The sequence below is a fragment of the Globicephala melas genome, chromosome 6 (genome assembly GCF_963455315.2).
Source record: "Globicephala melas chromosome 6, mGloMel1.2, whole genome shotgun sequence".
Taxonomy (NCBI): domain Eukaryota; kingdom Metazoa; phylum Chordata; class Mammalia; order Artiodactyla; family Delphinidae; genus Globicephala; species Globicephala melas.
In genome coordinates this window covers 6,260,532-6,281,386 of record NC_083319.1, presented here as the reverse complement: position 1 = coordinate 6,281,386, position 20,855 = coordinate 6,260,532, and the positions used below count along the sequence as shown (strand labels likewise).

The 20,855-nt window shown below is 54.1% G+C and overlaps 1 protein-coding gene across 1 annotated transcript in view; it reads left to right on the top strand.

Annotated features, from left to right (window-relative positions):
* Positions 1-20,855, top strand: part of HMCN2 (hemicentin 2) — a 149,289-nt gene that overhangs the window by 116,107 nt on the left and 12,327 nt on the right. The window contains exons 68-85 of the mRNA XM_060299922.2: positions 117-383; positions 1,128-1,318; positions 1,783-1,864; positions 1,960-2,096; positions 2,717-2,858; positions 2,946-3,090; positions 3,988-4,115; positions 4,970-5,126; positions 5,924-6,045; positions 6,898-7,062; positions 8,331-8,438; positions 8,673-8,807; positions 9,121-9,255; positions 9,815-10,005; positions 11,448-11,661; positions 12,903-13,037; positions 14,047-14,237; positions 15,791-15,872. Of these exons, the coding sequence (XP_060155905.1) occupies positions 117-383; positions 1,128-1,318; positions 1,783-1,864; positions 1,960-2,096; positions 2,717-2,858; positions 2,946-3,090; positions 3,988-4,115; positions 4,970-5,126; positions 5,924-6,045; positions 6,898-7,062; positions 8,331-8,438; positions 8,673-8,807; positions 9,121-9,255; positions 9,815-10,005; positions 11,448-11,661; positions 12,903-13,037; positions 14,047-14,237; positions 15,791-15,872 (2,727 nt within the window). The remainder of the gene's footprint in view (positions 1-116; positions 384-1,127; positions 1,319-1,782; positions 1,865-1,959; positions 2,097-2,716; positions 2,859-2,945; positions 3,091-3,987; positions 4,116-4,969; positions 5,127-5,923; positions 6,046-6,897; positions 7,063-8,330; positions 8,439-8,672; positions 8,808-9,120; positions 9,256-9,814; positions 10,006-11,447; positions 11,662-12,902; positions 13,038-14,046; positions 14,238-15,790; positions 15,873-20,855) is intronic.

The window sequence follows — 20,855 nt, the reverse complement described above, 5'->3', positions numbered from 1 at the left end:
GAATAGTCCAGGAGAAGGGCATTCTGGCCCATAGTTACAGTCTGTGCAAAGTCCAGGGGCGAGGGCCACCTGGCATTGGATAAGTTGGCTCGTGCCCACTCTTTTGCCCTGTGCAGTGCCCCCTGTCCTGGAGCCGGTCGAGTTCCAGAATGACGTGGCGGTGGTCCGTGGCTCCCCGGTGGTCCTCCCCTGTGAAGCCCGGGGCAGTCCCCTGCCCCTCGTTTTGTGGATGAAGGATGGGGAACCCTTTTTGCCCCGGAGCCTGGAACAGGGGCCTGGCCTACAGCTGGAGACAGCGGGAGTTGGCGACTCAGGGATCTACTCCTGCGTGGCTGTGAGCGAGGCAGGGGAAGCGAGGAGGCATTTCCGGCTGACGGTGATGGGTGGGTCACCTGCCCCCAGCGCCAGCTTCTCTGGGCCAGGGACGGGACGGGGGCCCTCGGGGGGCGATGGAGGCGGTGAGAGAGGTGAGCACCCTGGAGGCTTGGGGCTTAGGGAGCAGGCCTTGCTGACCTGGCTGCAGGGGCTGGGGGCCAGGATGCTTCCTTCTCCTGGGGCTGTGCCTCTCTGTCTTGTCCTTGGAACCTTGTAAAGCAGGAACAAAGCCATCGAAATCTTGGGGCTCTAAGTCTGAAGCACAAGATTTTGCAAGTGTGCCCTACTGGAAAGATGCGTTTCCCTCCATACTGTATCCTTGTTGGTTTTTTTTGTTTTGTTTTGTTTTTTTTGTGGTACGCGGGCCTCTCACTGTTGTGGCCTCTCCCGTTGCGGAGCACAGGCTCCGGATGCACAGGCTCAGCGGCCATGGCTCACGGGCCCAGCCGCTCCGCGGCATGTGGGATCCTCCCGGACCAGGGCATGAACCCGTGTCCCCTGCATCGGCAGGCGACTCTCAACCACTGCGCCACCAGGGAAGCCCTCCTTGTTGGTTTTTAAGCGCAAATCATTGTCCCAGGCAGATGGGCCCATGCTCGGACGTGTTTAGGACCCTCCAACACAATCACCACCCTCCTGTTTGCAGGCCCATGTACTGTCAGCATCTGGATGGTGGGAGAGGGGAATGAACCCCACATCCTAGTGTTCTGGGCATGGCCCCCATGGCTGACCCAGGGCGGGGTGTCTTGCAGATCCCCCCCACATCGAGGACTCAGGCCAGCCTGCAGAGCTGTTGCTGACCCCCGGCACCCCCTTGGAGCTCCTCTGCGATGCCCGGGGCACCCCCCAACCCAGCATCACGTGGCACAAGGATGGGCAGGCCCTGAACAGGCCGAAGGACAGCAAGAGGGCCGGGCGGGGGCTCCGGGTGGAGGGTGTGCAGGTGCTGCTGCCCCGCCTGCTGTGGCATGAAGCTGGGGAGAGGAGGGGAGGGACTCAGTGGCACTTGGCAGGGTTTGCCCAAGCTCCACTTTTATTCGGGGTATGAGGATGTGAAGAGGACCCCCCACCCCGGCCCCGGGCCATGCCCTTGGGAGCTCCCAGTCAGGTCAGACCCAAGGCTGATGCAGAAACCAGATAAATCCCTAACCCCACCAGAAAAGAACTGGTACAGTCAAGGGGGACTCCCTGGAGGAGGCAGACTCTGCCCTAGCCCTAAAGCAAGGGTGAGCCAGTAATAGGGAAGAAACATCCCAGAGAGGAGAAGGGGTTGGTGGGAAAGGCAGGATGGCTGACTCAGCAGGCCTGAGGCTAAATCCTGGGTCCTCAGCTGTGTAGGAGGGAAACCAGATCAGGAGGTGGGCAGGGTGGGGCCGGAGGTAGCTGCTCACCCTGCCCCATCCCCAGGTGGGTGACGCTGGGCTGTACACTTGCCTGGCCCACAGCCCTGCTGGTGAAATCGAGAAGAGCTTCCGGGTCAGAGTTCAAGGTAGGGGGCTGCCAGAGTGGGGGCAGGAGAGGGAGGCAGGATGGGACCTGCAGGGGTGGGTCCCTCTCTCATGTCCTCCCTACCCACCTCACCAGCCCCCCCAAATGTCATTGGGCCCCAAGGCCCCCGCGGTGTGGTTGGCCTGGCCCCGGGACAGCTGGTTCTAGAGTGCTCGGTGGAGGCAGATCCCGCACCGGAGATCGAGTGGCACCGTGATGGCATCCTGCTGCAGGTGGGTGCCAGGCTGGGGACCCAGGGGCACCGCTTTCTGTTCCTCTCAGGCCCCAGACCCTGACCAGACTCGATCCCAGGTGCCGAGGGCCTATTCTGGGCCGGCCCTTTGCATACCTGCTCTCCTGACGTTTTCCACCCCTGTTACTATTGTCACCCCCATACTGTGGATGGGGACACCGAGGCAAGGCTAAGATTTGCACCCCAGGGCTTCTGATGCACATCTGTGCTGTGCCTTTGAGCTGTGCTTAGTGGCTGTGTGGCTTGGGGCCAGTTACTGCGGTTCTGTGCGCTCACCCCTGACATGGGGCCAATTTGCTGCTGTGGACCCAAGGCTTGTAAACCTGGTGGAAGCTCCAGCTCCTAGTGTGAGCATGGGTCCCCCCTGCAACGTGCCCGACAGGCAGAGCTCCAGGGAAGATGCTCTTTCCCTCCCAAAGGAGCCTATTTCCCCAGAAAGTCCTCAGCTGGGCATCAGTTCAGGGGCTGCAGGCCGGCCCAGAATGAATGGGGCAGAGACCACTGTCCGGCCCTGCTGGTTCCTTGGTCTTGGTGCGTGGGGGGCTGGCCTGGCCCAGCCCAGCACTGATGAGGGTCTCTCCACCCTGGGGGTCTCTACAGGCAGATGCCCACACCCAGTTCCCAGAGCAGGGCAGGTTCCTCCAGCTGCAGGCCCTGAGCACGGCCGACAGTGGCAACTACAGCTGCACAGCCCGCAATGCTGCAGGCAGCACCAGTGTGGCCTTCCACGTGGAGGTCCACAGTGAGTGGCCCCACCCCACCCGCCCTGCCCCCCCTCCCTGAGAGCGACAGGGTCCCAGCACCCGCCCCCTCTGTGCCTCTCCTCCAGCGGTGCCCACCATCCGGCCGGGACCACCTGCAGTGAACGCCTCCGTGAACCAGACGGCTCTGCTGTCCTGCAAGGCAGACGGTGCCCCCCCGCCCCTTGTGAACTGGCGGAAGGACGGCATTCCTCTGGATCCTGAGAGCCCCAGGTGGGAGCTGGCAGGGGAGGGCATCAGGGAGGGGCTCAGGTACCTCTTTACGGGTTGTAAACGTAAGCCCACCTGGGCAGTTGGAGCAGAAAGGACATGGGTCTTCTCAGAACCCAAGGACATACATGCCCATTCGTTAAGGGCGTGAGAACCCCTGGTGGCTGGCTGTCTGTCTGTCTGTCTAGTTTTGACTCTTGGTTGCTAGTCTGTTTCTGTGTGTGAGGGCTTCATGCCTCTCTCTCTCTCAGACCAATTTTCTACACCTTCTTTCTCTAAGAACATGGCAGGACGGCTCCCCACACACACCTCCCCCCGCCCCCCCACCCCCAGCCAAGTTATAGCTGCTGTGTTCACACAACCTGCAGACCCTGGTGAGCTGTCTGTGAATCCCAGTTCCAAATTCCCAGAGCAGAGAATTCCATTGGCTCAGCCTGCATGATGTGTCCATCCCCCGTCCAACCGGCTGTGGCCAGGGGCGGGGTCACACAGTACAGACATGGCCTTCTCTGGCCTCCCTCACTCTGTACCCCCACTGGGAAAAGGCAGTTTTCTGACCTAATTGAGGGGCTGTTCTCAGAAAGGGTTGGGGTACCACTGCCCTCTGGCTCTTGGGGGGAGGCTGGGCCCAGGTGGGAGCATGGGAGGCCCGAAGCAGCCCCTCTCACCCTTTCTGATGCTGGGTTGTGGTGCAGGTTACTGCCCAAGGCTGTGGCCCCACGCCCCACCCCCCCACCGACCTTGGCCTCACAGATGCAGGACTCCTGAGTCAGCATCCTCTCGCTCAGAAAGCCAGAGACCAAGGGGAGGGTCTTGCTGGAGACACTACCAGGGGTCCAGCTCCTCCCCAGGGACTTGCTGGTCTGCTGGTATCCATGGCAACCCCTCCCTGTGTTCCAGGTTTCAGGTTCTGCCTGAGGGTTCCCTGAGGATCCAGCCAGTCCTCGCCCAGGATGCCGGTCACTACCTCTGCCTGGCGTCCAACGCCGCAGGTTCCGATCGGCAGGGCCGCGACCTCCGGGTCTTCGGTAGGTAGAGGAGGGAAGGTGTGTTTCTTTTGCCTTCAGCATCCACCCCCTGTCTGGACCGGGTCCTGCTTAGTTTCTGGTTCATCTTAGCTGTCAGGAGCCAGGAGCAACGATCTCCAAATATTTTTGACCATGAATCCTATTAATAAAATGTTTTGAGCATGTACACTCAAAGATGCATATTGGGGCTTCCCTGGTGGCGCAGTGGTTGAGAGTCCGCCTGCCGATGCAGGGGACACGGGTTCGTGCCCCGGTCCGGGAAGATCCCACATGCCGCGGAGCGGCTGGGCCCGTGAGCCATGGCCGCTGAGCCTGCGCGTCCGGAGCCTGCGCTCCGCGACGGGAGAGGCCACAACAGTGAGAGGCCCGCGTACCGCAAAAAAAAAAAAAAAAGAAAAAAAAAGATGCGTATTTATCTTTATGCATACCTTATATACACTTACTACTATGCTATTCTGCTGAATGAGAAAACATGCACGAGCTGTAGAACACTCAGAATCACTGAGCCAGGTGCTCTGATCTGCTCTTCAATCCCATTGATCACCTCGGTGGAGGCTGCGCTGCTGGGCCCTGGCCTCGGGTGGGGCTGCCGGGGAGTTGCACCCTGGAGGCCCCATTCAAGGAGGTGTAGTTAGGGGGATGCCAGCCTCAGGGGTGGTCAAAGGCCCCATCGCCCCAGCTTTGGGAACCCGTTGGAAGATCCGCTCGGGGAGTTTCTCCTGCCTCCTCGCTCCTGCTTCCTCGGGGATGGGCTGAAGGTGGTTGGAGTATCTCCTGCTCCTGGGCTTTACCTTAGAGACCCCCGCCCTGCCCCCACCCCACACCCCGTCTCCTGATCACTGTTCTCTCCCCAGAGCCTCCAGCCATCGCCCCCGGCCCCTCCAACCTGACCCTGACTGCTGACACCGCCGCCTCACTGCCCTGTGAGGCCAGAGGCTCTCCCAAGCCCCTTGTGGTCTGGTGGAAGGATGGACAGAAGCTGGACTTCCGCCTGCAGCAGGGAGCCTACCGGTACTGAGATGGTCCTTCTGGGAGCGTCATGAGATGCCTGGGGTGGGGAAGGGCGTGCCTGTCTCAGAGAAGGGGAGCCAGGCCAGAACTGAGGCAGGGGCGCGCTCAGGTCTCACCAAAGCCAGCACCAGAACTTGTGTCCTGACTTCAAGGGGCCAGGAGGGTCTTTACACTAAGATACCTGGTCGGAGGTGGGGACATTTGGGACATACAGCCAAATGGAAAATATATGGCCTTTGCAACCACTTTAGTCACTATTTAAGAACCCACGTAGAAGCCCAAGTTCATGCCGGTTGAGCCTGGACCCATGGCTCCTGCAGGAGCCTCGGTCTCCCCGTTTCTCAAATGCAGCTGACCCTGAAATGATCCCTGGGAGTATTAAGAGGTCAGTTCACCAATGAATTCACCAGATATGTGTTGTGTTAGGTGCCAACTCATCGTGGAGCTTTGTGACTAAGCAGGTGTTCAGTGAACACGAGCAGTTCTGATCAGGGCTTTGGATATGGTTACTACTGCAGAAGTTATCATAGGTGGTGACTGTAGGAAATTTTTAGGATTATGGAGAAACCCAGAGGCAAACATTAAAATTGCCCACAAACTGAACAGGTAGACCTTGGGAGGTAGAAAATTCTAGGAGAAACTTCTAGAGTCGAGGCTAGGGGCCGGTTACAGGCAGGGAAAATAGTCATGAAACACATCCCTCGCCTCCAAATTCCCCGGGTAGGGAGGCCACGCTGGCTGGTTTCAGGTCAGCCCTGCCAGTCACTTAGCAGACAACCGTCCGTCTGTCTGTGCAGGCTCCTGCCCTCCAACGCCTTGCTCCTCACAGCCCCCAGCCCTCAGGATTCAGCCCAGTTTGAGTGTGTGGCGAGCAATGAACTGGGCGAGGCCCACAGGCTCTACTGGGTGACGGTTCACGGTGAGTTCACACTCAGGAGTGACTGTTCACAGCGAGGGCAGATGAGGAGGCCGGGATGGGGACAGTGCCTCCCTCTCCTGGGCACTCTCTCTGCCTCCAGGGACCTGCACGGCTTCCCTCTGAGCCTTTCTGTGCTTCCCGGGTCACCGCCTCCAGGAAGCCCTCTCTGATCCTGCCCTCCCACACTGACATAACCCAACTCCAGCACAGTTCCTGGCCTGTGGGAGCTCATAGGCGAGGCCTCTCCCAAGTCCAGAATGTTCTGAACCCAAATCTGACCTTGTCATCACCCCAGTTAAAATCCCTCCCACCATAGCTGCCCACCGCCCTCAGGATAGAATGCACGGTGTCACCTGGGCCCAGAAGGTCAGCCCTGCTGACCCCCCAGGTTCAGCTCGCCCCATGGCCTGCCTCACTCTGGGTTGCATTCATGCCTCTCAACTTTTTGTTCCTTACCTCGGGGCCTTTGCACATGCTGTTCCCTCTGCTGAACACTTTTCCCTTCACCCAAGCAATATCTGCTCTTCCTTCAAATCTCAGGTTAAATGCCACATGCCCCAGAGACCTTCTCTGGCCTCCCTCACTCTGTACCCCCACCAAGCCCACTTGTCTTGTGAAACGCTCCCTGAGATACCTGGCTGGTATCTATAGAAAGCAGTTCGTAACTATCCCACACGCCCAGCCAAACACATCCGAGTGAGGAAATGTGGCTGCCGCACCTCCCTCCCCGGAGCTTCGTCACTGATGTCACCTTGTGTCGTAGTCTGTGTATCCTTCTCGTCCACCTGGCCCCGTGGCTGTGTGTTCCCCAGGGGACCTCAGCAGGGCCTCAAGCCTTGCCTTGCGTTTCAGTGCCTCCCACCATTGCCGACGACCAGACAGACTTCACCGTGACCATGATGGCGTCCGTGGTCCTCACGTGCCACAGCACAGGGGTGCCAGCCCCAGTTGTGTCCTGGAGCAAAGCAGGCACCCAGCTGGGGTTGCGGGGGAACGGCTACCGTGTGTCACCTTCGGGTAAGGAAGGGTGAGCCACGTGGACCTGCTGCTGAGGGGACACTAAGGGGCGTTGGGCGGAGGCTGTGAAAGCAGCCCGCTGGGGCCTGGTGGTTGAGAAGATGGAAAGTTCTGGCCTGGCTCTGCCATTCGCTCACTGTGTGACCTGGGAGAGCCCCCTCGCGCCCCACCCCCCAGGCCTCAGTGTCCCCATCCACGCACTAGAGTATTGATATCCATCAGTCAGTCCCTGATGCTAGTTGGTACGTTGGTGCTCCTTATGGCAGAATGAGGAAAATAATAGCGACATGAGAGTTTTCATAAGCTAGTTTTAGCTCATTAGAAGGATTGGCCTTTATTCTGAAATAATGCTTTTCTTAATAATTTGGTGTTGAGAGTGCCTTTCTTTTATGAGATTAAGGTGATAGTACATGGTAATTTTTTAAGTGTCTTTGCTTGTTAAAATAAAAAGCTGGCAACTTTAGGGGGATTCTCTAAATTAAATGTATTTTTTAGTTGGTTGGTTAGTGAAATCCTAAAGTCTGTGAACCACTGGCCGGATCTGTGGTTTTCAAACTCTTCCAAAGCAATAGAACACTTCCTCTGACAAGTGGTTATGGGGAAGCCCAACACGTGAGAGAAGCTAGGTTCTGGTTCCATCTGAGGCTGGGATGGGGGCTGTGGGGTGGTCCAGAGTCAGGTGGGCCTCGCTCCCTTTGCCCCCTCAGCAGGCCCTCAGGGGTCCACGGGGGATGGTTTAGAAACCACCTTACCTGACTTGCAGCCTGTGGTCTGGGAAGGTTAAAATGGTATTCATTGAGCAGCCAAGGCTGAGGGAGAGAGGGCAAAGGGAGGACAGAGGAGGCAGCAATCCGGGGAGGCTTCCTGGAAGAGGCAAGTTTTGAGCAGAGTGCAGCAAGGATAGCAGGGTGAGGGCCCGTGGAACCAGGCGTGGGCAGTCCAGGGATTCCAGGCCGGGCAGTGGCAGATCCTGGCACATCACAGCCAGAAGGGTCTAGAGATCATCCTGTCTGATTCCTCATTGTACACCTGGCCCAGAGACTAGAAGTACCAGAGAGCAGAAGGGACTTGCCTATGGTAATGGTCTGAGCAGGGAGCAGAGGCAGGCCCAGGTTCCCCCGTGCTGCTTACAAATGGGCAGGGAGGCAGATTGAGTGGCCTGTAACAGAGACACCAGGGTTGGGTGTGTAAGAGCCCTGCCGGCTCCACCCCTGGGACATCTGTCCCAGGCCCCCTCACCCCTCTCTGTGCCCTGTTCCCGTCCACAGGTGCCCTGGAGATCAGGCAGGCCCTCCCCATCCATGCCAGCAGATACACCTGCACGGCCCGCAGCTCCGCCGGCGTGGCCCACAAGCACGTGGTCCTCACCGTGCAAGGTAAGCGTCCCCGAGGCCAGACAGCCATGGCTCTTGGGGCAGGGAAGCTGGCAGAGGGCTAGAGGATTCTTTGGGAGAAAAGAAATAGCCCGCCTGTGCCCTCCTTTCCGACGTTTCTGGAACCCCTTGTTCCCTTTGGCAGTCTCTCTCTCTGGTGCTCAGACGGCCCCTGGTGGGAGAGGCCTGGGTGTTAACGGTGTCCCCAGGAACCTCTGCAGCCCTGTTCCTTTGCAGCCTCCCCCGTGGTAAAGCCACTACCCAGTGTGGTCTGGGCGGTGGCAGAGGAGGAGGTGCTGCTGCCCTGCGAGGCCTCGGGCATCCCCCGGCCAAGCATCACCTGGCAGAAGGAGGGGCTCACCGTCCCTGCAGGTGAGTCTCCTTGGCAGCCAGCGTGGGTGGGAGGATGACAGTATGAACCTGCGGTTCTCCTTCCTGCCCCCGCTTCACCTCCTGCCCTCCCGTCTCCCCTCAGCACCCCAGAGCCCTTGATTCTGCCTGAGCACTCGGTGGCTGGGCTGGGAGTTTGGGTCCGGCTCCCGTGCTCGCTCTGCCCCCTCGTCACCCTGTGGCCACAGCAGGTCACTTGGCCGGTCAGACAGGACAGCCCAAGCAGCCTTCCTGCCGTCCTCGGGGGTCCTATCGCCCCAGCGACCGGCCCCTGATTCCTTCCCGCCAAACCCAGGGGTGAGGACCCAGGTCCTAACCAGTGGACAGCTGCGGATCATTCATGTCAGCCCAGAGGATGCTGGGAACTATTTCTGCGTCGCCCAGAACAGCGCAGGCAGTGCCCTGGGGAAGACTCGGCTGGTGGTGCAAGGTGGGCCCCGGGGGTGTGGGTGGGTCTGAAGTGGACCCCAGCAAGCTAGGGGCTTTGAGGCTCCTGAGAGCCCCTCCCTTCTCTGCCCAGCCCTGGTCCCGGGCGGGGCATGTCCCCACGTCCACCCCTACTCCAGCACGGCTTGTGGTTCTAGAAGGAATTCAAGAAAAAAATGGCTCCCATTTTGCACCCAAGGTCTGGCTTCATACGGTAACTCCAGGGTCCCCTCTGCCTCCTCTGGCCCCTCCTGGGAAACTAGTCTGGTCATTCTTCGTTCATTTTGACTTTCCAGTAGCAACAGCCATTTCCGTCCCTTTAGTCACTGTGTGTGCATGTGGGTGAATGGGTCACTCTGTCACAGCTTCTTCACCAAGCTCCAGAGAGTCCCCAGGTTATCCAGACCACGGGGCCTATGACCAGGGGCCGGTGGGGGCAGCAGACAGGGATGGAGGAAGGGGCTGAGGGTGTGTCAAGTGCCAAGGGCACTGGGGCAGGGATGGCCCACCCCAGCCCACCCCAGCCCGGCCCAGTCACCGAGGGGACCTCCCTATCCCCACAGTCCCGCCTGTGATCGAGGCTGGCCTTCCCGACCTGTCCGCCACTGAAGGCTCCCATGCCCTCTTGCCCTGCACGGCTAGCGGCAGTCCTGAGCCCGACATCACCTGGGAAAAGGACGGCCAGCCTGTGTCTGGAGCTGAGGGGAAGTTCACCATCCAGCCTTCCGGGGAGCTGCTGGTGAAGAACTCAGAGGTGAGGCCCTGGCCCCAGGGAGCAGAGGGGAATAATAGTAACAGCAGGAGCGACAAACACCTGCTGAGCACCCCCTGTGCGCCATGCTCTGTGCTGAGCACCCGCTGTGTGTCATGCTCTGTGCTGAGCACACGCTGTGTGTCATGCTCTGTGCTGAATGCTGTGCAGCTTCTTAATCCTGGAACCTGGGGAAGTAGGTGTTATCACCTTAGCTACAGATGAGGAAACCGAGGTTCAGAGTGTACCCAGGTTTTGAAGACATGCTATTGCCAAGAGGCAGAATCAAGATTTGAATCAGGACCTCTATGGCTAGTCCCTGGGAGAGGGAAGGAGCCCTGGAAGAGAGGGAGGGGGGAGCGTGGCGATGACTTTGTGTCCCCAAACTGCCTCAAATGTTCTTAACCTGAGCTACAGGCATGGGTGGGACCCCGGCTCCCTTCCCCCATCAGTACTCATCATGTTCTGTAATTACAAAAGAAGTCGCTGTCCAGATGGATGGGTGGCTGCTGGGTGGGCACATCTCGAGGGGGCCATGGGGGTGGGGATCCTGCCACACGGGGAGCCAGATGTGCAGTGGTGAGTGCACCAGCCCTGCTGCGATGCACCACAGAACTTCTCCTCTCGGAGAAGGCACCGAAAGCAGGGCCCGCCTCAGGGATGATGGATGAGGTGAGCACAGGTGAGCGGAGTGCAGGTTCCGTTCTGAGCACATAGGAGGTGCTTAGTAAATGGTGACTGTTACAAACGTGTGGTCAGGCTTAGATTATGAAGGCTGAAAATTCAATTAACAGTCAAATTAAGAAGGAAAAAAAGGGAATTTTTTGGAGCCAAGCTGAGGATTATAACCGGGGAGACCTGTTAGAAGTAAAGGCACGGTCACATACATTTTCAAGACGAAGAATCATACATGAGAATGACATACTCGTCTTTCACATAAAGTTCACCAAAGACACACAGTCCGGGTAAGCAGGTACAAAGTGAACAGCGAGTCACCATGACCCCATACAGAGCTGGGAAGGAACGCTATTCTTTTAGGAAGTTACATTGCTAGCGTCAGAGGAAAGGAAAGAAAAAAAGATCTTTACAGCTGAGCAGGCACACCCGTCCTTGAGGAGCTCTGGTTAACGTGTAATGCAGATACACACCGCACGTTAGGGATGGAAGGAGGAGGCCCAGAAAGACAGAGAATTTCATGTTTAGTTTTTCTTGTCCTGCCTTAAAATATAAATTGTATTTCATCAAAGCGCATAGCCATAGGAAGGCTGCAGGGAGGTGCAGTGGTGAAGCTGAGCTGTTTGCTAGCTGTGTGACCTTGGGCAAGTCACTTTGCCTCTCTGGGCTGGATGGTCCATGGGAACCTGCCAGGGAGCAGGTCCGCGGGGGCATTCTGGCCCATGTTGGGGTGGGGCGGTTATCAGGCTGACCCCTCCCTTTGCCCACAGAGCCAGGACGCTGGCACCTACACCTGCACTGCCGAGAATGCCGTGGGCCGCGCCCGCCGCCGCATGCACCTCGCCATCTTGGCACCGCCTGTCTTCACCAGCCTGCCTGGGGACCGCAGCCTGAACCTTGGGGACAGGCTGTGGCTTCACTGTGCGGCCCGTGGCAGCCCTACGCCCCGAATAGGCTGGACTGTCAACAACCAACCGGTCACAGGTCTGGGCCTGCTGGGGGCGGGTGGGACAGAGACCCAGGGCGCTGGGAGGTTGAAGAGGGTGGGCGGGTGGGGTGACCCAACCCGGTGAAGAGGAAGAGGGTACCAGTCAGCCTGTGGGTTCTGGGTCTCCAGACTTGGCCCTGCGTTGGGGCACAGGGCAAACACACATGTGGCCCTATGTGACCAGTCACACGTCAGACCCAGCAAGAAGCCACCTGTGAAAAAGACTCAACCCTGGAGACCTCAGGGCCAGGAGAGGGGCCTGTGCTCCAGCCTAGCACTGCTGCTCCCATTGTGGGCCCCTCAACACACTCCATTCATGGGGGGCTCTCTCCTCTCACCTGGGTCCCCAGTGACGTTTAGGGAGGTCCAAGGCCTGCACAGGCCCTGTGGTACTCAATAAACGTCTGCCGAATGGATGAGTTGCTAAGTCTCCTCCGCTGCAAAGTGGTGTTTTCACATCCTCCTGTACCCAAGTCCAGGTGCTGGGAAACGAGTGCTCCACCTTTGCACACCTGTGCAGAAGGCTTTGCCTCAACCTCACTGCTTCCTGGGCGGAGAGATCAGGAGAGAGATTCAGCCTCTCTGAGCCCAGCTCTTCATCTTGAAATAGAGATAACAGGGGGTCCTGAGGGTGGAACGATTTAATGCAGGAGGCTCGCCTGGCAAGGCCTCGCCCAAGTAAATGCCCCGTCGGTGTAGCACGTGTCCTTATTCCTGGTGGAGGGGCACTGTCTAAGGATTACAGGGAAAACAAAGGCTGTTAAGAGCATCTATCTCGGGACTTCCCTGGGGGTCCTGTGGTTAAGACTCTGCGCTTCCACTGCAGGGGGCACGGGTTCGATTCCTGGTCAGGGAAATAAGATCCCTCATGCAGTGTGGTACAGCCCCCCTAAAAATTAATTTAAAAATATAGCATCCATCTATATGTAACGCATGACAATATCTCTATAAATGCCACATGTTAATAGGCCCCCGAAGACCTACCCTTGGCCACTCACCATACTCGCGGTGTGGACTTGAAAATGAGAAAAGGCAGGTCTTCAACCTCCTCCTCATCTCCTGATCCTGTGCCTGCCACGATAGCATCCCACTTGCTTAGGCTTCCAGCAGGGAGGGGACGCTTTGTGCCTTTATGAAGCACCTGCTGGATACCGAGGCCTGAGTTAAGTGTTCAGGGCAGGAGGTCCCTGGCACCCTGAGCTCAGAGCCCCCTGGGGCATCTCTTTCTCTGCCACAGAGGGAGTGACCGAGCAGAACAGGGGCAGCACACTGCAGCGGATGGCAGTCACCAGAGAGGACAGCGGGACCTACGTGTGCTGGGCCGAGAACAGAGTGGACCGAGTGCAGGCGGTCAGCTTCGTCCACGTGAAGGGTAGGGAGTGACCATGTGGTCTTTCTCCAGACCTCTGCTGTCCCAACCTAGTGGTTTTTCGAAGAAACTGGCCTCCTAATCTCTGAACTAGTACCTCTCCACCCTGGCTGGTTAGTAGGATCTCCTGGGGGGCTTTATAAAATACCGAGGCCCAGGTTCTACCCCCGACTCAGGAAAGGTGAGGCCTCGACATCAGTATTTTTTACCCTCCCCAGATGACCGGCTGTAGGGAGAACTGAGATCTGACTCATCAGCCTGAAGCACTGCCCTCAGCTGGATGGTGTCCATGTGGGAGGGGGATGGGGGCCAAGGTACCCTGGCACACAATGCGTGAATCTCGCCAGCCTGCCGGTTGCTCCCCACAGCCCTGCCCCCCACAGCCCTGCACAGTAACCCTCATGTCACTGTGACTTGTATGTCCAACTTTAGGATGGGAGGGTGGGGCTCGATGGAGGGGAATGAGCTGCCCAAGGCACCAGGATTCAACTGTACTGTTGGTAGATTCAACCTCAGGAAACCGGCAGGGGTGAAAACCAGCACAGGGCATCCAAGAGTGGTTTAAGAGTTGCATGAAATGAGAATCGGGGATGTCTTAGTGTTGCTATGTCCGACAGAGGTGTCCTAATGATCGTGTAGCCCTTGTTTTCCGAAGTACCCTGCCGCTGGGCTAATCCGTCTCTGAGCGCGAGTGTATGACACTCATACACTTTCTCCCCTCCTGTGCCTGTCTCAGGCATCACTAATCAATCATAGCACTATCCCCACTCAACTTCAAATCCTTCTCAGCACAGTGTTCCTGGCAGCCACTGCCAGTCTAGTTCACTTGACCTGCGACATGGAAGCTGTACGCCATCCCAGATGTATTGACTCCACACAGCCGTGCTGAGCCAGCAGGAACCTCCATAGGTTCCTGGGGTCTGTCTGGCAGGCTTTTGGGGATGAATTTATGGGAATTTTAGCCTGAAGAAAACCTCCTTTCTCTCTCCTTGTCCACTGTCACCTTGTGCAGAGGCTCCTGTCCTACAAGGGGAGGCTTTTTCCTACCTGGTGGAACCTGTTGGGGGCAGCGTCCGGCTGGACTGTGTGGTCCGTGGAGAGCCAGCACCCGACATCCACTGGATCAAAGATGGCCTGCTGCTGCAGGGAAGCCGGCTCCGGCACAGGCTGCAGAATGGCTCGTTGACCATCCATAGGACCGAGGCAAGGCGGGGCCTGGGCTGGGGCCACCTGGGACAACCCTCCACTTTGTCTGATTATCCAAGACGGTTCTTTAGGTTGGCACCACCCTCTACAGTCTACAAAGCATTTTCCTGCCTGTACCCAGAGATCCTCTCCTGACTACCTAGGGTGACCTCCAGCCAGTGGCTTAACTTCTCTGTGCCTCAATTACCTCATCCATTCAATGGGGCTAATAATGGTTCTGCCTCATAGATTTATAGCGAGAAATCAGTGAGATGACCCACACCAGGTGCTTAAGAGTGATCGGCCCCTCAGTAAGGCCAATATATGTTACTAATAACAACCCCATGGAGCAGAGTAAGCAGATAAGAGTGCCTCATTTTACAGATGAAGACACTGAGGGTCAGAGAGGCCCACAGCCGGTAAGCACCTGAGGCAGGACCCCAGCCCAGGTCTCCTGATTCCTACTCCACGCCATTTCCAAAGCCTTGAGCTCGGGGGCAGCCCCTGCTTCCCTTCCCTTCTGTGTCCCAAGTCCCAGTGGTCCTGCAGAATTCCACAGTGCGATGATGTCAAGGACTCATCTTAGGGGTCCTTGATCTTGCCCATCTTGGAGCCTGTCTCAGACTGGTAAAGGCAGCAGCAGCAGCAGCAGCAGTAAGGGTTGCTGTGACCTGAGTATTTGCTGTGGACCAGGCACCGTGCCTTGCATTTAGGGAGCATGATTTCATTTGATGCTTACAGCAATCTTATCGGTTATTATCCCCGTTTTAGAGATGGGGAAACTGAGGCTCCAGAGACATGGTGAACACTGGAGCCCGGATTCGGTCCCATCTCGGACTGATGCCCAAATCTATACTCTTAATTGCATGCCGTGCTGCCCGCTGACAGTCCCTTGGGAGTGGCCTCCGGGATATTATCTTCTGGGCGTGGACAGTGGCCTCAGGCTGCCCCAGCTCTATCTCATGTTGGTGCTGCCACTGGAAGCGAATCTGAGCCAGGATTCTTCCTGAGTTGCATCACTGCCATGGTCGTGGATATCCTGGGAAGAAACTTCCCTATCACCAAGGCCAGGAAGTGCTGCAAACCCTCCCCCTCTGGAAGACTCGAAGTGCACACTCGCACAATAAAAGCCCCAGGGAGCCTGCAGTGCTGAAACCTGTTCTTGTCTAACTCAGTGTTTCCCAAACTTGCTCCAACACAAAACCCGTTTTCTAAGGAATTCCTAATAATGTGCCGTGGAGTCATAATACTTTAACATACACAGTTTGGAAGAGGTGGATCTAAATCATGCTTCTGCAGCGTATAGCTCCCCTTAGAGCAATGAGTTGTCACCACCCCAAGTTCCAGGGGTGAAAGGGGCTGGATTCTCTTTGGATTCTATTGACAGGCAGCCATGGAAGCCCCTCTGGTGGAATCTGCGGGCCCCTGGCCGGCTTATGCTCTAAGCTCCTCCTGGTTAGATGGGTCATGCTCCAGGTGCCCCTGTCTGTGCCCAGCTGTCCCCAGATGCTCCCCGCCCCCTCGTCCTCCTCTCCTGAATGCCACGCCCCCGCTCCCATGCCCACCCACAGAAGGACGACGCGGGACGATACCAGTGCCTGGCGGAGAATGAGCTGGGTGTGGTGGAGAAAGTGGTGGTCCTTGTGCTGCAGAGTGAGTCTCAGCCCCACCTTTCCTGGGCCCTGGGTGGGGACCAGGTGAGGTGGGCACCCAGTGAGGTGGGCGCCCAGGGGGCAGCTGTGCCGAGGCTGTGGCTGCCGCCGCCCAGGCTGTGTGATGGGAAAGGAGGGCCATTCTGAATCTTTGTTCAGAACACACAGTTGAAGTCCCATGAACTGTCTCCCCAATGTGGAATGGGAATTAGGGGCTGGTGAGTACTGGGGACCCAGCAGCCAGGCCTGGGGGACCTGTTTATTCAGAACTCAAAACTGTCATTGAGATCATAGTGACAGCTCCTGTGTTTGCCAAGCAGGTTATAGCTAACAATAAGTTTAAATAGGGATTTTAAAAAAAATTTATTGGAGTATCATTGATTTACAATGTTGTTAGTTTCTGCCGTACAGCAAAGTGAATCAGTTATACATATATATATATATACCTCCACTCTTTTTTAGATTCTATTCCCATATAGGTCATTACAGAGTATTGAGTTCCCTGTGCTACACAGTAGGTCCTTATTAGTTATCTATTTTATATATAGTAGTGCATATTGTATATGTTAGTCCCAGTCTCCCAATTTATCCCTCCCCCACCAGAATGAAATAATGCCATTTGCAGCAACATGGATGAACCCAGAGACTGTCACACTGAGTGAAGTAAGTTAGACAGAGAAAGACAAATATCATATGATATTGCTTATATGTGGAATCTAAAAAAACGATACAAATGAACTTATTTACAAAACAGGAATAAATAAGGATTTTTAATGAAACTTTTCATTGAAGATTCACACACAGGAGGAGGGTACATGTCACAAGAGTACAGCTCAATGAATTTTCATAACATGAACCCACCCAGGTAACCTGCACCCGGATCCGAAAATAGAACAGTAACAGTTCCCAGACCCGCCCCCCCCATCATGCCCCCTTCCAGTCTCTACCCCCTCTCGAGGGAATCACCGTCCAGAATTTTGCCTTTTTAAAAAATAGCTTTAGGGCTTCCCTGGTGGCGCAGTGGTTGAGAGTCCGCCTGCCGATGCAGGGGACGCGGGTTCGTGCCCCGGTCCGGGAAGATCCCACATACCGCGGAGCGTCTGGGCCCGTGAGCCATGGCCGCTGAGCCTGCGCGTCCGGAGCCTGTGCTCCGCAGCGGGGGAGGCCACGACAGTGAGAGGCCCACGTACCGCAAAAAAAATTAAAAAAAAAATTTTTTTTTTTAAATTTTTTTAAAAAAAGCTTTATTGAGACATAATTTATATACCATAAAATTCACCCATTCGTATTATTCACCCTTAAAAAAGAAGGAAACTCTGTCACATGCTACAACATGGATGAGCCTTGAGGACATCATGTTAAGTGAAATTAGCCGGTCACAAAAAGACAAATACTGTATAATTCTAATTGTATGAGGTCCCTAGAGCAGTCAAGTTCTCAGAGACGGGCAGCAGAATGCTGGTTGCCAGGGGCTGGGGGGAGGGGAATGGGAATTAATGTTTAATGGATATAGGTTCAGTTTGGCAAGATGAAAAAGTTCTGGGGATGGATGGTGGTATTGGTTGCACAACAATGCGAATACAGTTAACACTGCTGAACTGTACACTTAAAAACGAGGAAGATGGTAAATTTTATGTTATATGTTTTTTACCACAATTTTTAAGTGAAAAAATCCACCCATTATAAGTATACAGTTTGGTGATTCTTAATAGATGTATAGCATTGTACAACCCATTTTTAGAATATTTCCAAGTTCCCTCCGCCCATTCGTAGTCAATCTCCGTTCCCACCTCCAGCCCCAGGCAACTGCTGATCTGCCTTCTGTCCCTACAGATGTACCTTTTCTGGTAATTTCACATACATGGAATCATACGCAGTTTTTGGTTCCAACTTCTTTCACTTACCGATGTTTTGGGGGTTCATCCATGTTATAGCGTATGTCAGTACATCATTCCCTTTTATTGCTCAACAGTATTCCATTGTCTGGATTGACCACATTATGTTTATCCATTCCCCAGTCACTGTTCCTAGTTTTTGGCTCTTGTGGATAATGCTGCTGTGAACATCTGTGTATATGTCTTTGTGTGGATATATGTTCTTTCTCTTGAGATTCCTGGGAGTCTAATTGCTGGGTGACCTGATCACTGTATAGGTCACTTTTTATGAAATCACCAAACTAGCTGTACAGTTTTACTTTCCTCCCAGTAGTGTATGAGGTTTTGGTTTTCTCCACATCCTTGCCAACACTTGGTAATGTCAGTCTTTTAAATTTTAGCCATCCTTGTGGTTACAAAGTAGTATCTCACTGTGGTTTTAATTTGCATTTCCCTAATAACTAATGATATTGAGCATCTTTTCATGTGTTTATTACTCTTTCATATGACTTCTTTGGCTAAGTGCCTATTTAGGTCTTTTGCTCGTTTTTAAATTGGATTGTCTTATTAATATGTTCTAAGAGTCGTTTACATAGTCTGGATACAAGTCCTTTATCAGATAGATGATTTGCAAATATCTTCTCCCAGTCTGTGGCCTGGATTTGCATTTCCTGTATTTTGCCTTTGAAGAGCAAAAGTGTTCAAATTTGGTGAAGTCCAATAGTATTTTATGGATCGTGTTATATTTTTAAAATCGTTGTTTAACCTAAGGTCACATTGTCTTCTGTAACTTTTACAGTTTTTGTTCTTATATTTAGGCCAAATCCATTTGAGTTAATGTTTGTTTTTTTGGCATGTGGATATCCAGTTGTTCTATACCATTCATTTAATCTTTTCCATTTCTCTCAGTGATATTTTGTAGTGTTCGGGGTACAAGTCTTGTACTTTTGCTAAATTGATTACTAAGTATTGCCTGATTTTTGACGCTATTGTAAGGGGAATTCTTCTCTTAGTTTGATTTTTTGGATTTTTCATTGCTAATACATAGAAATACAATTGATTTTTGTTATCTCGATCTTAAATCCTGCAACCTTGCTAAATTAGTATTTAGTTCTAGTAATTTTTTGGCAGATTCCTTAGGATTTTCCACATGTCTTCTATGAGTAGAGCGGTTTTACCTCTTCCTTTCCCCTCTGGATACCTTTAATTTCTCTATGTTGCCTATGGCATTGATTAGACCCTCTGACACAAGGTTGAATAGGAGTGGCCAGAGCAGGCAGCCTTGCCTCGTCGCCAGCTTAGGGAGGAGAGCATTCAGTCTTACACTACTGAGTATGATGTCAGCTATGGGTTTTTATAGATGCCCTTTACCAGGTTGAGGAAGTTCCCTTTTATACCTAGTTTGTTGAGAGTTTTTGTCGTGGTTGGGGGTGAGGGAGGGAGGTTTCTGGTTCCAGGCAAGATGGAATTAGAGGCACTTCTGCTTATGCCTCTCGCTAAGGACAGCTTAAAAACTCTAGACTTTATATAGAAAACAAACACTGAAAGACTCTGAAAGGTAGAGAAAAGAAGGGTGGGCCAAGAATCTTGGGACCTATGGGATGATATGGCAGCAAAATCCCTAGTTTTTCTTCTTGCCTCATATATCCTGGGCAGGATGCTTCAGAAGCCAGCAACCTGGAAATACCAATGGGCTCAGACCAAAAAAAAAAAAAAAATGAGGGCCCCCCAAAAGTCTGCTCTCTCTTGCTAAAGGACCAGAAAAAGGACAGCATATCAAGCTGGAAAACTTAGGTAATGACACCCTGTTCCAGCCAAACACCCATCCACAAAGACCAAGTGGGAAACCTACACTTCTGCCTTTTCCTTGCTGTCCCGAGGCACCCCTCTCCCCGCACTGCGGGGTGGGCAGGGGGTCATGGTGTCAGATGAGGCCAAGTGGGGGCAATCACCCTCCCAGCCAGGTCTGATATCCGTGAAGGCCTAGTGTGAACTCTGAACTGTGTGACTGCCCAGCGATGGTAAAGCACCCCTTCTTGTTCTGGGGTGTCAGTGGAGGCCAGCTGGGGAAGCGGGGTTTCTACCTTCACCTGGAAATAATGAGGCCACACCTCCTTCCCGTGGCAGCGTCAGAGGCAGCCTGTTAAAACAAAAGAACTAGAGTCTTTCAACTCAGACTTGAAACTCATTCATCATACCAAGAACAAGGAAAATCTCAACTCAACAAGGACTTGAAAGTGGCCGTGAGCAGCTGTGAACATGCTTAAACGTGAAAAAGTAGAAGATCTCAGCAAGGAAACTGATATAAAGAAGAACCAAATTAACACTAAATTTATAATAAACAAAATTAAAAACTCAGTGGATGGGTGTAATTGTACAAAGAGGACAGAGGAAAGAATTAGCAAATTTGAAGATATAACAGTAGAATTTAACTAGTCTGAACAACAGAAAATAGACTGGGGAAAAAAATGAACAGGGCCTCAGTGATCTGTGGGACTACCCCCAAAAGATCTCACATTCATTCATTAGAGCCTCAGAAGGAAAGGAGAAAGACAGGTGAGAAGTAATCAAAGAAACAAGAGCTGAAATTCCCCAAAATTTCACCAGATACATAAACCTACAAATTCAAGGAGCTGAGGAAAACTCAAACAGGATAAACCCAAAGATGTCTGCACTGAGACACATTGCTATCAAACTTCTAAAAATTAAAGGCAAACTTCTGAAAATTAAAATAAAACTCCCATCGTCCATCAATGAAGTGGAGCATGGTTGTGGAGTAATTCAAAGTTCAGGCAATTTTGGGGGGTGATCAGGAAAGACGTCTTTTTATTTATTTATTTTTTGCGGTATGCGGGCCTCTCACCGCCGTGGCCCCTCCCGTTGCGGAGCACAGGCTCCGGACGCGCAGGCTCAGCTGCCATGGCTCACGGACCCAGCCGCTCCGCGGCACGTGGGATCCTTCCGGACCGGGGCACGAACCCGCGTCCCCTGCATCGGCAGGCGGACTCCCAACCACTGCGCCACCAGGGAAGCCCCGCAATCAGTTATTTTTAAATTAAGATATATAGGTTGTAGTTTTAGACATAATGCTATTGCACACGTAATAGACT